Source organism: Oculina patagonica, chromosome 2 (genome assembly GCF_052425735.1).
Source record: "Oculina patagonica isolate OP01 chromosome 2, crgOcupat, whole genome shotgun sequence".
In the NCBI taxonomy this organism is placed as follows: domain Eukaryota; kingdom Metazoa; phylum Cnidaria; class Anthozoa; order Scleractinia; family Oculinidae; genus Oculina; species Oculina patagonica.
The window spans coordinates 12,495,503-12,511,391 of record NC_135759.1 but is presented as its reverse complement, the minus strand read 5'-3'; the positions used below and the strand labels follow the sequence as shown (position 1 = coordinate 12,511,391).

General features: G+C 38.8%; 1 protein-coding gene across 3 annotated transcripts in view; it reads right to left on the bottom strand.

The window, feature by feature from the left end:
* Positions 1–7,403: 7,403 nt before the first annotated feature.
* The window catches only part of LOC144639349 (protrudin-like), a 79,574-nt gene continuing 71,088 nt past the window's right edge, over positions 7,404–15,889 (bottom strand). Inside the window, exon 14 of one of the 3 annotated variants that reach the window (XM_078498674.1) lies at positions 7,404–8,048. In XM_078498674.1, coding sequence (XP_078354800.1) covers positions 7,954–8,048 — 95 coding nt within the window. In that variant the 3' untranslated portion in view covers positions 7,404–7,953. The remainder of the gene's footprint in view (positions 8,049–15,889) is intronic. The other 2 variants (XR_013568145.1, XR_013568138.1) reach the window with 2 other exon arrangements.

Below are 15,889 nucleotides of genomic sequence, written 5' to 3'. Positions count from 1 at the left end.
ACGAGCAGTACAGCGACTCTGCACGTGCACGCTCGAGCACGTGCGTCATAATTTTTTGTATATTTTTTTCCTCCGTCAAAACATATCCCGATCGATGTAGTTTTTTAGGGTGGTTGTTTTGAAAATTAAAATTATCTAGGTAGCCAATGTTCGATTTTTGCCAAAATACACCATAAGGATCAAATATGACCAAAGTTTAATTTTTTCCCGTCACTTTGTCACAAAGGTTACCATGGCAACCATTGACGTTTTCTTTTGTTCTCAAACAAGCTTGATTTTCTCGAAATCTATTGTAGCTTGACTCTTGGTATTCATTTTTTGATATGTTCAAGTATAGTAGATTGACTACCTGTACATAAAATTTGAGGAAAATCTGTAAGAGCGTTTTAGAGTAAATCAAGAATAAAGTTTTTGGTATTTTCTTATAATTTCCTACAATCGGCAGTCGATATATTTTAACAAATTAAAGCAAAAAGTCTTTCGCTTTTAGTTAATGGTCTTTGATGGTGTAAGTATTTATATTTCAGTGAGAGTAACTTTGCTCAAGTAATACGAAACAATTTTAAAGCGCCTAATTTATAAAAAAACGGTGTTTTTCTAAAAATTTCATTCTTGATTCACTTGAAAACGCTCTTACAGATTTTTCTAAAATTTCGTCAACAGTTAGTCAATCTACTAAACTTTAACATATCAAAAAATTAATACCAAGAGTCAATCTAGATTTCGAGAAAATCAAGCTTGTTTAAGAACAAAAGAAAACGTCATTCGTTGCTATGGTAACCTTTGTGACTAAGTGACCGGTAAAAAATTAAAACTTGGTCATATTTGATGATTATAGTGTATTTTGGCAAAAATCGAACATTGGCTTCCTAGATAATTTTAATTTTCAAAACAACCACCCTTCGACTAAAAAAACTACATCGAGCCTCCTTAAAAGTACCTGAATCATTCAAGTAAAACAGCAGTTAAAATTTTTCTTTTCTTTGTTTGTTTTTGTTGCTGTTGTCAGTTTCTTTTTTAAATGTTTCACAATTCTGCGTTTAGAATATTCCGTCATTCCGCGTTTTAGGATTTTCCGTCATTCCGCGTTTTAGAAAAATCCGTCATTCCGTGTTTTAGGATATTCCGCCATTCCACCATTCCGCCATGCCGTTCCGTCATTCCGCCATTCCGCCGAATAGGGTCACCTCTCTCGCGAAACAAGGATTCTCTGGTTTTTGGTTTCCTCTTATCGTAAACTTAGCTAAAAGTGGGTATAAATCAAAGTTTGCGGTTTTAGAAACCTACCTACCGCCACTCAACGTTTGTAAACAAAAAGTCAAGTGTCGTCAATGATATTGGCCAAAAGCGTTTTAGGAGGGATTTGCACCAACGGGGAGAGTTTCTCTTGGACATGAATAGAAATTTTTAAAAAAAATCATTATTTCCTGTTTTTCGTTCGCGCTCGTTCAAATCCTCCACGGTTTACGTTTTGAATATTTTTTAGAAGGCTAAAAAGTTATAAAATTGAAAAAAGAAATCGAACGTTTTCGACTTCTTGTCATCATCAGGGTTCAGGGTTTACGTTTTGCTTGCGCACTTCGACGACCTTTAGAGAATAATAATAATAAGAAGAACAGATAACAAGCCATTGCACTTTTCTGGTCTTTCTATCTGGAATAACTTGGATCATATTCTCTTGCTTAGATGAAGAATTAAAAGTCTATCTCTGCATTCATTTAAGCAAACTATGAATAAGCATTTCGTAAGTACTTTTGCCTCCTATAAGTCTAATCCCCACGTCCACGTCGTAGGAGGTGGAAACAGGCAAAGTAAGGGATTGCCAGGCAGGGTGAAGTATGGCGGGGAGTTTCACTCTCTTGGCTGCTACGGTAGCCATGAAGGCCTGCCTAGACCTACCCTGCGACGTGCTGGTCAACGGGGACCCTGGTGAAGCTGACTGGGATAATCACCCACCAGTGGATTGAGCGATTACAGAAACGGAGCTAGCCTGATTCTAGAAGAGGCCTCTTCGGAGAGCTGCATTTCGCCATCTGGTGAAATCCCGCGGGAAGCCAGACGGCCGACAACTCTTTTGACGATGAAGCGCAGGACTAGGATGGGGACATGGAATGTCCACACCCTGTATGAGACAGGAAGGGCAACTCAAGTGGCAAACGAGATGCGCCAATATAACACCGTTGTGTTTGCTATCTGTGAAAGCAGGTGGAATGGAGCAGGTCAGGTTACGCTAGCAACTGGAGAGCAGCTTGTTTACTCTAGGCACGAAGACGAACAACATGCACACACGGAAGGAGTGGCGAGCCAGCAGCAAAGGCCTTGACTGAATGGAATCCAGTGTCACCAAGGATTATCACAGCAATATTTAACTCCAAGGGCAGAAAGGTCACCATCATCAGAACTGTTACGCCCCAACTAACACCGCAGCAGATGACCAGAAAGACGAATTTTATAGCAGTCTCCAAGGTGTTTTAGATCACATAACAAGACGAGACATCAAAATTCTTTTGGGCGACTTCAACGCCAAGATAGGTCCTGACAACACCGGCAAGGAAATGGTGATGGGTTGCCATGGGTTGGGCTGCATGAGCGAAAATGGAGAACGGTTTACCGATTTTTGTGCTTTCAATGACCTAGTCATTGGTGAAAGCATTTTTCCCCACAGAGCCATTCATAAAGCCACATGGATATCTCCCGATGGACGAATGGCAAATCAGATAGACCATATTACAATTGCCAGGAAATGGAAACCGAGTTTGTTGGACATGAGAGTAAAGAGAGGGGCAGACATTGCCTCTGACCACCATCTTCTACTCGGGACCTTTAAGGTAAAACTTAGGGTATACTGCGACTCTTCTGCTAGACCTCACTGTAAATACAACATCCTCAACCTCACTTGCAGTGAAACAGCGAAGATGTTTAATTGCACAGTAAAGAACAAGTTCTCTGCCCTTGAATTTGTGGATGACGATCTCAACAATCACTGGGCAGGACTGAAAAAGACGTGGCAAGAGTCTTGCAATGAATTAAGTCCTAGGTAGAAGGGCAAGTAACCGAAAGGAATGGCTGTCCAACGAAACTTGGTCTCTGATCTTGTAGAGGAAAGGTGTTAAGGAGGAGATCAATGGATGCAAAGAGCAGGCCAGACAAAGGGACTTAGAAATTGGTATTGGAAATTAAACAAGGAAGTAAGGAAGAGTGCTAGAAAGGACAAGAAAGAATTCTTCAACGCTCTTGTGACTGAAGCTAAGACTGCAGCAGAGCAGCGTAATATGAAGAGGTTATACGAAATAACAAGAACGATGTCAGGAAAGAAAAGTAAACAGACAAGGCCAGTTAAGGACAAGGAAGGCAGGACCATCTCCACAGAGCCAAAGCAAAAGCGAGATGGGCAGAGCATTTCCATGACATCTTAAATAGACCACCTCCTCCTGTTACGCCTGTTACATTATTGAAACAAATGGACCCCTTCTAACTGTCAGCATCCATCCACCATCTAAAGCATAGATTGTTAGAGCTCTGAAACAACTGAAGAATGGGAAGGCCAGACCGGACGGGATTCCGCCTGAAGCACTCAAAATCAATCCAAACACCACAGCAGAAATGTTACATCCACTTTTCCTTAAGATCGCGGAAGCAGAGAAAGATCCAACAGAATGGAAGCATGGCTATCTGGTGAAGCTGCCCATAAAGGGAGATCGTGGACTCTGCAACAACTGGCGTGGAATTATGCTTCTCTCCATCCCAAGCAAACTCATGCACCACTGTGGAATTCCATCAAAGTTCATCAAGCTGATACAGGACCTATACGAGTCGTCATCTTGTCAAGTCATTTACAACGGGAAGCTGTCAGAGTCTTTCGAAACGAGCACAGGAGTTCGTCAAGGCTGTTTGCTGTCTCCGATGATCGTCATCATGGTTGTCGATTGGATTATGAGAGAGGTGGAAGATCAGGGTAAGACAGGAATCCAATGGACACTAACAACTTAACTCCATGATTTGGATTATGCAGACGATATTTGGCGATATATGCCTTCTTTCTCAAAAACTACAACATATGCAAGCCAAAACCAACAACCTGGCACAGATTGCAGAGACAACCGGCCTCAGGGTAAGCAAAGAGAAAACCAAAGTGATGCGAACCAAAAGCAAGCAGCGGAACAAAATTAAGTTGAATGGCGAGGATCTGGAAGATGTCGAAAGTTTCACTTAACTAGGCAGTATCATCACAGTCATTAGAGGAACTGAGGAGGATATGAAGTGCAGAATTGGAAAAGCGAGACTGGGGTTCAACATGCTTAGACCAGTCTAGAATGCCTCCTCGATTTCCACCAAAACCAAGTTGCGTATCTTAATCACTGATAATGTAAAAGCTACGCTTCTCTATGGTTCAGAGACCTGGAAAGTGTCACAAGGTCTATCAAATAAGCTACAAAGCTTTGTCAACAAGTGCCTCAGATAGATCCTCAAGATTCACTGGCCAGAAAAGATCAGTAACAAATTAAAGAACTTTGGAGCAGGACAGGACAAGAGCACATACCAACTGAGAAAGCAAGAAGGAAATGGGCTTGGATAGGCCACACTAAGGAAACAAGGTACTGACACCACCAAGCAGGCCTTAAAGTGGAATCCACAGGGTAGAAGAAAGGTGGGAAGACCTGCTAAGACCTGGAGAAGATCAACTGAGGAGGAGTTAAAGAAAGCTAACAGCAGGAACGCAGCAGAGAAGGCAGCAGCAAATAGAGTTCAGTGCACGTGGCGAAGCATTGTTGACGCCCTTTGCTTTACCATGCAGGAGCCTAAAGCAGTAAGTCATAAGTCAAGTACTTATGGCTAATGCTAGCTAAGTGTTAATTTTCTTTCCGCTCGCATAAAAGTGATCTATACTTATGAAACAAATTTTGGTACTCTCACTAACTGGTACTGCTTTTCTTCTTCTTCTTTTCTTTTTTTTTCTCATTTTTTCCTGTTCCTTTTTTTAATTTTTATCTAAATTACTATTTCTACATACTTCAGTGTACTTAAGTATTACTTAAGTATTACTTTTTCATTCGTATTCCCTCTTTAATCTAGCCTGAATTTTAGACGTAACCAGAGAAGGACGTCTGAAGGCTATCTCTAATCACGTACAACCTAGTCATAGCAATTTAATTTTTTTGTAACTACAGTCAACTCTCACTATAACGGACACCTTCAGGACCACAATTTGGTGTCCGCAATACTGTATCTTACTGTACGTGGACTGCATCGCAAAAACCCACAAAAAGGCTAAAATTCGCCGTTTTGAGCTACAAGGACGACAAGGCACAATGACTGTGGTAACTTTATGTTTATTTTGAACATAAATGTGAATATTACTCGCTATAGTTCATGCTAATAGGAACGTTCGAACGTTTCCCATGCATTTTGAAACATCAACAGTCGCTCCATTTGTGTGGGCGCCCTGTGCACTATATTCTCAATATTATGTGACTACTGATTGTCTGAATTGACTGAATTCTACTTTATTGAAAAATTAATTGTTTTTTATGTTATGCAAATGTTTCGAGTTTATTTTTTGGAAAAAGAAACGGAAATTGCAAACCCAGCAAGTTAAAATGTGTTAAGGCACGGGACCACGTCATCGCGCCAATTACCCTGCGCGATTTTGTCAGAGAATGTGTAGGGAAAGATTAATCAGTAAAAAAAGGGAAAATAGCAAGCCACATCAACTATCTTTACAGTGCATAGTTTAATTTCTTAATTATACATCATAAGCATGCCACTTCCAAAACGAGCTAAAACAAATGCTACTTCAGTCTTGGGAAGTTGATCCAAAAACAAATTTCAATGAAACAATCTCATGCAGAACAGAATACAGGACAGTAGGGTACCAACAAACTATATTTTAATCCTCTTGGAATAATGAATACTTACATGCATTTCAAAATATCTTGATCAAAAAACAGTTCTTGGTTAACAACATGGGCTTTTGTTTTTACAAGGTTCCTAACGTACCTCGTGTAGCTTTGCCTTGCAAAATTCCATCTCATCGTATCTGCTTTCATACGCGAAATTTAATTCCTGAATCAACTAAATAGGACAACCTATGCAGAGCGAGCTCTCACAGTCCTTACTCTCAGTTCACTGTAAAAGTTTTTTCTTCCGAATATCACTGAAAATTAAAGCTGCTCTAAAACAGCAACTATTGTCACCTGAGTCATGTTGTTTTTACTGCGTAGTCGTCGAACTCTCCCAGATGTTCTTCTGTTTTTTTTTTTAATAGCACATATCTGCCGAAATCGATGGAGTCGGGCCGTCAAGAAACATGCGAGGTAATCTCAAAAGGATTAAAAAAACCCATCAACTAGTTTCGGGGCATCGACAAGCGTCAGAAATCCTTTAAAGTGGTCAACTCGTACCTTCACGCAACTGCTCGACTATCCGCCATATTGGATTCAAAAAAATAATTATGCACGCATGCACATCCTGTTTTTGTCTAGGCTTTCCCCAATCTCGTTCCCAGAGCCTGCGTTCCCCTTGACCAGCGGTCGGGAAACTCAACGGCTCTGGACGAATCCAAACCGGAACCAGGAAATCCTGGTTCCGGTTCGATTGTGCGCGTGCGCCGGAGATTGTGGTGAAACGAACAAGTTTTTCAACAGCCAATCAGATTCAGACGCCTTTGTGGCGGCTTTTCAGAATAGCCCAGAGGTCCCGATCCCTGGCGCAGACCGGAAGGATCGCGGCCTCTGGGGACGAGATTGGGCTCGAGTCCCCGGCCGTTCGTCCCGGATACGTCACCGAAACGAGTAGTGACGTCAGTAATACCATGAAGGCCTGGGGAAAAAGCCGTACAGGAACTAGGCAAGGGTAGGCTCTGGCTCACTTGAAATCAACATTGATCGACACAGGTTTTATATTTTTGCGTGGACTTTCAAAGACCACACATGGCGATCATTCAGTTTTCCCTTTTTTTTTGGCAGGGGAAGGGCGGGGGTTGGGGTGTAAGTGCTTTCGGAAGTTTTTAATGGTGTTTGAAGAATCCAAAGTTTGGGTATTTCATATAAGAATGTACCAAAGGGTCGCGTTCCAGATTCTTCGCTTGTGACAATTTAGGTCGGAGACACCGGAGCGTGTGTTCCTTCAAAGAAATTACAGTTCAGTATTTCCTTCCGTCAGTCCTGCACAAAGTTCATTGATTGATAATAAGATTTTGTTTTCTCGTCTCGAAGCACTAATCACTCCACTCAAAAACTCAAAGCTGTCGAACGGAGACTCGCTCGTCGAAGTTAAGGAGTTTCGAGGATCAAGTCGAGTCATTTGAGATTGTGAGAAACAGTCAACTTATATTTGACTGGCGCTGTACATTGACTGATTGTTTCATTATCAACTTTCAGTTCAAATTAAAGTCCACACATGCACGCATTGCAGGCCCACTTTTATTTTATATTGGGGGCAAACAGGAAATTTACAATAAGTAACAAAGCATGTTCGACATTTACAATCCGACAGATAAGGTCGTTTTTGACAATGCCCCACTCCTGGGCTGATCTTTTTCTACAAATGCCCAACCCCTGGGGAAGGAAAAGTAATAACATGCCCCACAAGAGAATTGGAGGGGGAGAAAGCGGGCTTGAAGCTATTTATCCTTTAACACGAAACAATTCATCCTTGCCTTGCAAAAATAAAAAAAATTCTCTTACCAATATTTCATCCTTGGCTAGCCGTTTTTAACTTTAGTGTAAAATGGGGTTTATATTTAATCGAAGTTAAACATGATCATTCAAACGTTTTTAACCCCTTTCGCATTGTTGGTGACCTTTCTTGTTCAATCCATAAATCACTTGTCAGTTAACTCTCAATATTATTCCTCGTGATTCCTGTCATTTCATTGGGAGAGTTTGAAAACGAAACAGGTTTGACTCTCATTCCCTATCCAAATATGCTCGAACACCACCTGGACATTGAACTTCACCAAATGTCAGTGTCCATTTCGTCCGCTTTGTTCATGAGGTAGCCGTAACAACTCTTACAAACCAGTACTGTCTCTTCAAAGGCTGCTGGTGCTACAATACCAAAAAAGGTTCATTAGGGGAATCCATCCTGTGTGACAAGCTAAAAGCATATTCCATCACTAACAAAGCATACAGTAAAAACACGCGAGTAAGAACCTAACATTTAAGAGCCTCTTAGGAAAATTAGGTTTGCAAATTAGACCCCATTTTTATAACAACCTATTCGACCTCAAATTTGGAAACAGGTTCTTATTTACTAAAACTGTTTTAAAATGTTAACTTTTGGGACATTAGGTTCTTTCTCTCGAGTTTTTACTGTATTCCCTTCCTTTATACCAGGATGCGTGAGGACTTTTTGCATTCCTGTGTAAGGATACTTGGTATTTCTAATGCAATGTAGGATTACATCAGGTAAAATTCTCCGATTTTGGCAGGTTAATCAAATTTTAGCTAGCCTTTGTGACTTGAGATTTGATTGAATTGAAATTGCAAGTGCAACTCAACAAGAAATCGCCGCATAAAACACAAAGCAAAATACACCTAGGCAGTTGGAAACAAATTATATGAAGCGAGCTCAGTCTTTTTGGCAATGTCGGTTAGAGTGCGTTACAGTATTAAAAAACCCGGGGGAATCAATCCTGTGTGACAAGCTTTAAGCACATTCCATCACTAAGAAAGCATACAGTAAAAACACGCGAGTAAGATCTTAACATTTAAGAACCCGTTAGGCTAAAATTTGCAAATTATACCCCATTTTTATACGAACCTATTTAGCCTAAATTTGAAAACAGGTTCTAATTAGTTTGGACAAGGTTTTACTGTACATGAATACAATGTCATGTTCTCAATGTTTAGTGCTTCATTTTTACATAAACACTTGTGTGGTATGCATGTTTTCTACAAATAAAAGGTTTAATATCACTAAAAGCTCTATTTGCAACAATATAATTTTTTCCTTAGAAAATAAGAACCTATTAAGAACCTAAATAGCCTAAATTTGTGTTAACTACCGTTTATGGAAGAACCTGTTTAGGCTAACCTGAAAAAACCTAGGTTCTTACTCGGGGTTTTTAAAGTATGGCTTAAAACACGCCTAACAAAGAACAAAAAACTCTGAACAACAACGCTGAAGGCTAGATGAGAGGGGAGGAGAGAAAAAAGAATGACATTTATGTTGTTTTTCGAACTTATCATGAATGACTTAAATCGGCTTTTGCATTTAATTAATAATTTCTTCGTAGTTCATTTTGAAAGGGCAAAAGATCGCTTTTTTATCTTTGTGGAGAAACTGCTATAATTGTCAGTCTGGACGCTTTGAAGCGGCAACTTGTTCACAGCACTTGCCGATGCCACAGCAAGAAGAAACAATTTTGCTGGCTTCTTTCAAACTCGATAGTACTTTCGCTCAACAACAACTGCTGTTTAAATTCTCGCTAAAACATAGCTTATTCACATGGCTAGTCGGCATACCAAGTTGGAACAGAACTCACAATTTCCGAGTGTAATCGGCTGTCGACAAGGAAACAACCTTGTATAAATTTCTGTTGAAATATGACTCATTAATTGAGACGAACACTTTCGTTTCAGGGGACTTCGAACTATAGATAGTTTTGTTTCGCTTGCTTTGAAATTGATACTCAATTAAATTGGGCTCGGATCGGCAAAAATCTGGGATTGAATGTTTAATTGTTTATTTTCAAAAGTCCGCTTATAATACGCGGTTGTATGAGCTTTATAACCTCTGTGCAAACCAAGCTAAGCTTGTGGCTGTCTTACTAGACGTAAAAATGGTAAGTTAATTGCTTCTCTTGGCACGGCTAGCATGTCATTTTGCACCCATGAATCGCATGCTTTTTGACATACAGGCGTGTCATTTTACAGGGTACCGAACTCGACACACTTTATTTTTACCGAATGGTAGTGAGCTATTATCAAGGGCTCTTCGAGCAACCTCATGGCAATTCGATGAAGTGCCGACCTTCGCATTTTTTTCTAAATAAGTGTCCAATAAAGTAATGCAATCTCACTTCATTTGCGTTTGAATGTTTTATTTTTCCACATGAGTTGCGTCATTGGTAGTTCGTGCTCTCACGTGTCGTAGGGCTATTCAGTTTTTACCACCCAAATTTTTACCGATTAGTGTAACCGATTAGTTCATTGCTTTTCTTGGCACGGCTAGCATGTCATTTTGCACCCATGAGTCGCACGCTTTTTTTGTTTCGTTTCCTCAGAAACGATACGGTATTATTTTGGCTTCGATGTGAACTATTTACACAGTGGGGGCTACTATCCAATCAGAAGAACGGTCGTAACCACAAAGTAAATACGTTTGACCGAAGGCAATTAATTTCGTAAAAACATGTTCTTCAAATATCGGAAAGATATTCCTCAGCATGACCAAAAAATATTGAGATTCGTTGCAAACAGAAATATCTGACGACTGCAATGGTTTTAAGTTTGATTAAAGCGATGTATTGTAAGAAAACTAGAGAAAGCTCTCGTAGCGTTTAATTGTTCAGTAAACATTCTAGCGATTTTCTGTAACGGAAGTAAATTTCCACCAATCAGTGTTTGCAAGCTCAAACAAAACCTGGATGACTTGTCGTGTTTGCTCGCACGGGGGGGGGGGGGGGGGGGGGCTGCTATCCAATCAGAAGAACGGTCGTAACCACAAAGTAAATTCGTATGAACGATGGCAATTAATTTCGTTAAAACATATTCTTCAAATATCGAAAATATATTCTTCAGCATGACCAAAAATATTGAGATTCGTTGCAAACAGAAGTATCTAACGACTGCATTGGTTTTAAGTTTGATTAAGGCGATGTATTGTAAGAAAACTAGAGAAAGCTCTCGTAGCGCTTAATATTATTCTGAAACGGAAGTAAATTTCGACCAACCAGTGTTTGCAAGCGCAAAGAAACATAGGCACGCTAAGCGTGCAGGAGTTATTTTTTCAATTTATGGGGTGGCTTGGGGTGAAACTGGGTGATTGTCCTGTTGGGATGGTTTATGCCATGAGTTGAGCTATTTGTGTATGGCGGCCCACGGAGTCACTTTTTTGCACAAAATTTGCTTGCAAACAAATTAACTTTTACGTGCATTTTGATACATCAGAACTGTTTTATTCAATACGTAAATTTTCATCATTTAATTGAAAAACAAAAACTAATTCAATTATCAAAATGTCACAAAATGGCACGTTCTTATTCTATTTAAGCGGTTATTTTGTTGCTAGCTTTGTAGCAACCGTAACGTGTTACTTTTGTTTGTTACGGAATACTTTTGGCTTTTTGCCAAACACTGAAACATGATATTGTTGTTTTTCTCACTTTTGTAACATGAGACCTTTGTTTTTCAAAAACGAACGTAACACGATACCCTTGTTTTTCTCGAAAAAGCCACGTTTCCAAACAGACATTGAACGAAAAGTACTATAATAAACGAAGTAATAAACGCATCAAATCAAAAACCACTTTCTTCGGGAAAGTTCTTTAAAGCGCAGTACACCTGGAGTATTTGTTTCCTGTCAGAACTGTTCAACAAAGATTTTCGTTCATTCACAACCTAAATTCTATTCAACAAACAAGAACTAATTGAGTTATCAAATTGTCACGGAATGGCACGCTCTTATTCTGTTTTTGCTATCGATCGTAGTTGCTTTTAACAGCAAAGTTAATACTTGTACCGGTTATTTAAATGTTTGAACGAGATGTTTTACAGTTGATTTCAGTTTACTTTGGCCGCCCGCTTTGCGAAGTTTGTTGGGAAATTGGAAACTTTGTTATGAAGTTCCCAATTACGTTGCGAGTTTGCGAATCAAATTGCGAACTTCGATAAGTTCCGAACTACGGCCCGACTGAACGGTCGAAGTTTTGGTAGTTGAGAAGAAACAAGACATGTTGCTCGAAAGTCATGGCGATTTCTATACTCGAAGATTTTAGAGCTTGTCAAAGAAAGTTGAAGTAGCTTGAAGTGCAAGACAACGTTTCGCATCAGCGATCACGCAAGTGATTTGTCGATAAATAAATTTTATGCAGGTAGAAATTTGGTCAAATTTTAATTTTTTTGTATGAAAACACATAACAGTATTTAACGATTTCTGTGAGGCATAATCTTCACTGTCTTCAATTTCAAGTCTTTTGCGTTTGTAAACCGGATGAAACTGGATGGTTTACCCATATGTAAAATTGATTTTAATCGAAGCCGACGCGACGCGACAGACTAATTTGTTTGAGACAACATGTTTACGGCTCGCTGAACATAAAAGTTTTTTATTTTTATGAAATTTGTTTCCAACAGTTTAGCGTAGCAAAGCCGTTTTTGATAACATAATTATAGAAGGTTTTATTAATTTCGGGCCTAAGTTGGGAACTTTGTATCGAAGCTCACAATTTGATTCACAAACTCGCAACCTATTTGGCAACTTCATAACAAACTTTCCAATTTCCCAACGAACTTCGCAAAGCGGACGGCAAAAGTAATGACAACATTATTCTTCAAATCTGCTATGTGCAAATGTTATATGTTATTTTTACTACGGTCAGAAACGCTAGCCTCTCCAAACGTACGCTCCAATAAGACGAATAACAAGTTAGTGTTGGGCCTTTTGCTCACGGCGTGTACGTTGTAAGCAGGCGAGCGTTACGAAAAACGTTTTTAATCCAGGGTTAAATCACAACTCACCGATTCCGCCTCCTTCTAATCTAAAAACTTCGAACGAAATTGCTGACTACAACTGTGTCAGATTGCTTCCCCTTTATAAACTACAATTTGATTGGTTCCGATAGTACCTGAAATCTGATTGGTGTGACAAACAAACATACTTCGCTGACTGATCCACCCACTGACTACAACATCACGCCGACGAAGAGCTATTTTTAAAAAAATAACTCAAAAACGGGATGACTTGGCGTATCTCGTGTTTGCATATTTGCAGGTGAGTTACAAAGTTAATTTCAGTTCATGTAACAGAGGAATGAATAAATGTGGGAGATTGCCCTATTCTATTTGTACAGGAAAATTCACGGCATCTTCGACGTCACAAAAAGCGCGAATACACGCAAAATTGCGTGCGTTCTCGCGTGGATGTAGCCGGAATTGCGTGATCAGTGTCACGTGCGTCGCAAAAACATTCGGGTCTGCACGGAAAGTTGAGAACGAAAAAGAAGACAGTCAAATTCTGTTCAAAGTTTAAATTTTGTATGGACAGTATCGTATAGCAAGGTGTGCAACTGCCGTGTCGAACTAAATTCGTCTCCGTAGTTGATGTAACGCTCAACATTAACTACCGTCGCAACTGCTGGAGCAGATTTCAGAGATTAAATTAATGACATAAACATTATTTGGATTATTCAAAGCCATCGCGGTCTGATCGAAACTCCACAGTATCGCCAAAAATGCAAATCGTTATTATCAGTGTTACCAATGCAAGGCTGTTACACTGACAACAGAAGCAACTTGGCTGTGACTTATTCTGTGGAGATAATTTTGTATTTGCCGGGAGAGCGTGCAGCGCGGATCGAGCAAAATACAATCCTGGTATGACTATATATAACATATAACATAAAACTTTCTTTAAACTTGAATTTTGCCTAATTAAAAATCCCGGTTAAAAATCTGGCAGCTTTTTACATTAATTTGCCCTGGTTGTTTTCGTGTCTTTATAAAGTGACAACAGGCATTAGATTGTGAAGAAATGGCTTCGAAGCAGTGTGCTTATCTCTGTTCTTGTCGACAAGGGTTTTGGTTTGTCTTGAATTTGGCATTTATTTGATTTGAGCATGTGATCAACTCAGAAAAGTACACCTAATTGCAATAAGGTTGTCATAGAAAATAGGAATAACTAAAAGTGGCTATAAGCCACTAAACTCGGAAAAGTTATTATGAAACAAGAATCGAAAACAACAAACTGACAAATAAAGGTTTGCTAATACAAATGATGTTATACTTTCCAAACTTCTGTTTACTTCACTTTGATTGTCATCAAATACTGATCGAGAGCAGACCGAAAGGCCAAGAGATAGAGTTCCCATCTGTTGCAAATTGATTTCTTTCTTTTTATTTTTCCTTTTTGTTATTTGAAGGTAACGAAAAATAATAATAATAATAATATCATTGGCTATAAGTCGAGCGATTTTTTTTCACCAAATCGTACTGAAATAAATTCATCTTTACCCGAGTGTTTTGTGTTAGTTTTTTTCTAACTGGTTCTAAAAAACCAAAGGTTTACGGTCTCGGCTTATAGCTGAATAAATATCATAATATTATTTCAAGAAAACTGACATTAATACAAAATTTCGGTTGGTGACTAAGCATGTTAATTTTATGTAATTTAACAAGAGATGTAGGTATCAGAGAAAAGGTCTCATTCTCTAGAGGCCTTAAAACACTTGCACGCATTGCGTGCATATGTCTAACAGGAAACGAGTGAAGGAGTGATGGAGTGAAGGAGTGAATTCACTTCGCCCACTACAACTCTTTTCCGAGTTAAAAAGGAAAAAGTCAAATAGGAGTGAATTAAGCGCATGCATGAATTTATTCGTACAAATGACCTCAAAATGCCTCAAAATTTGAATACATCAATTTCTCTTGTTACAGCAGAAAAAAACGTGGGCTAAAAGTGTACAGATAAAAACTCGTGAGTTTTCTGTAAATGCTATGCTGAAACTACGCTAATTAATTCCTACTTACCTTTTTTCGTTTTTTCTATGACAACGTTATTGCAATAAGTGTATATACCTCAAGCTTTTTGTCAAAAGGTAATAATTTCATCTACGATTAAAGTGTTGTTTTTCATTTTATCAGAGATCAGTAGTCACAAAACACTTTATTTATGGAACTGATTTATTTTGGATTGTTTGTTTCAAAAAATAAACCATTTAAATTAATTGCATTACTTTGATCTTGCATTTTACTCTTGTGGTTTGATGTTTCCCCACATTGATAGCAATATATTTAAATATTTTCTGTAAGTTATTTTTCCACTCATAACATTCAAAGTTATGCTATCAGGTGCCATTTTTAAGCAAAAAAGTGTTCTGCAGAAATAAAAAATCATGTTAATTTTCACTGGATGAGTAAAACCGATAAAGGCAAGCTCCTTCACTTAACTTAATTTGGAGAGAAAGACACATGCTATTTCTATCAAGAGAAATATTTATGTGTTACTTGAACTCTTGAAAGCCAAACTGCAGCAGGACGTAGTTTATGTCTCCTTTACATAAAATGGACAGTAGGTGTTAAATGGGAATTTAAGTTACTACTGAACGGTGTTTCAATGCAAATTTCTGCTTAGACAAACGATTTTATTAACAGACGTTTTAACGAATCTGTGTCACTACATTATGTAACAATAGAAAATCACTTTGACCAATACATGTATCCTCTGACAATGAAAATTCGCAGCAGCTTTTCTGAGCACGTTAAAACTACGCGATTCAAGCGATGAATGGCAGAGATATTTGAAAAATACCTTCCATTAAATTGCAAAAAGGCTAGATGGGATGACGAGCGACACGTGAAAATGAAAAAAATTATAGACTGTAGTCTTGACACGGACAGGCCATCGAAAAAGTCTGCCTTGTACCTTTTTCTTTTGCTGAGGCCATCAAGAAATTGCTTTCCATAGATATAACAAACGCATTAAATCGAAAAAGCAGGACACAACCAGCAAAAGGCAAGTGAATTTTATTTATCTCGCTTTCAATAGATAACACTTCGGGATCGGAAGTGTGGACGCATTCCTATCGAGTGACATTTTTATCACCCACAGCGAAAAGTATTCCCTTGAGAAATTATAATAATAATTCGGTAATAGAGTGCCTTCATTGCCACTACTCTTACTGTTTTACTTTAAGCAAAGTAGTCGAGAAAAAAAGAAAACATTCAAA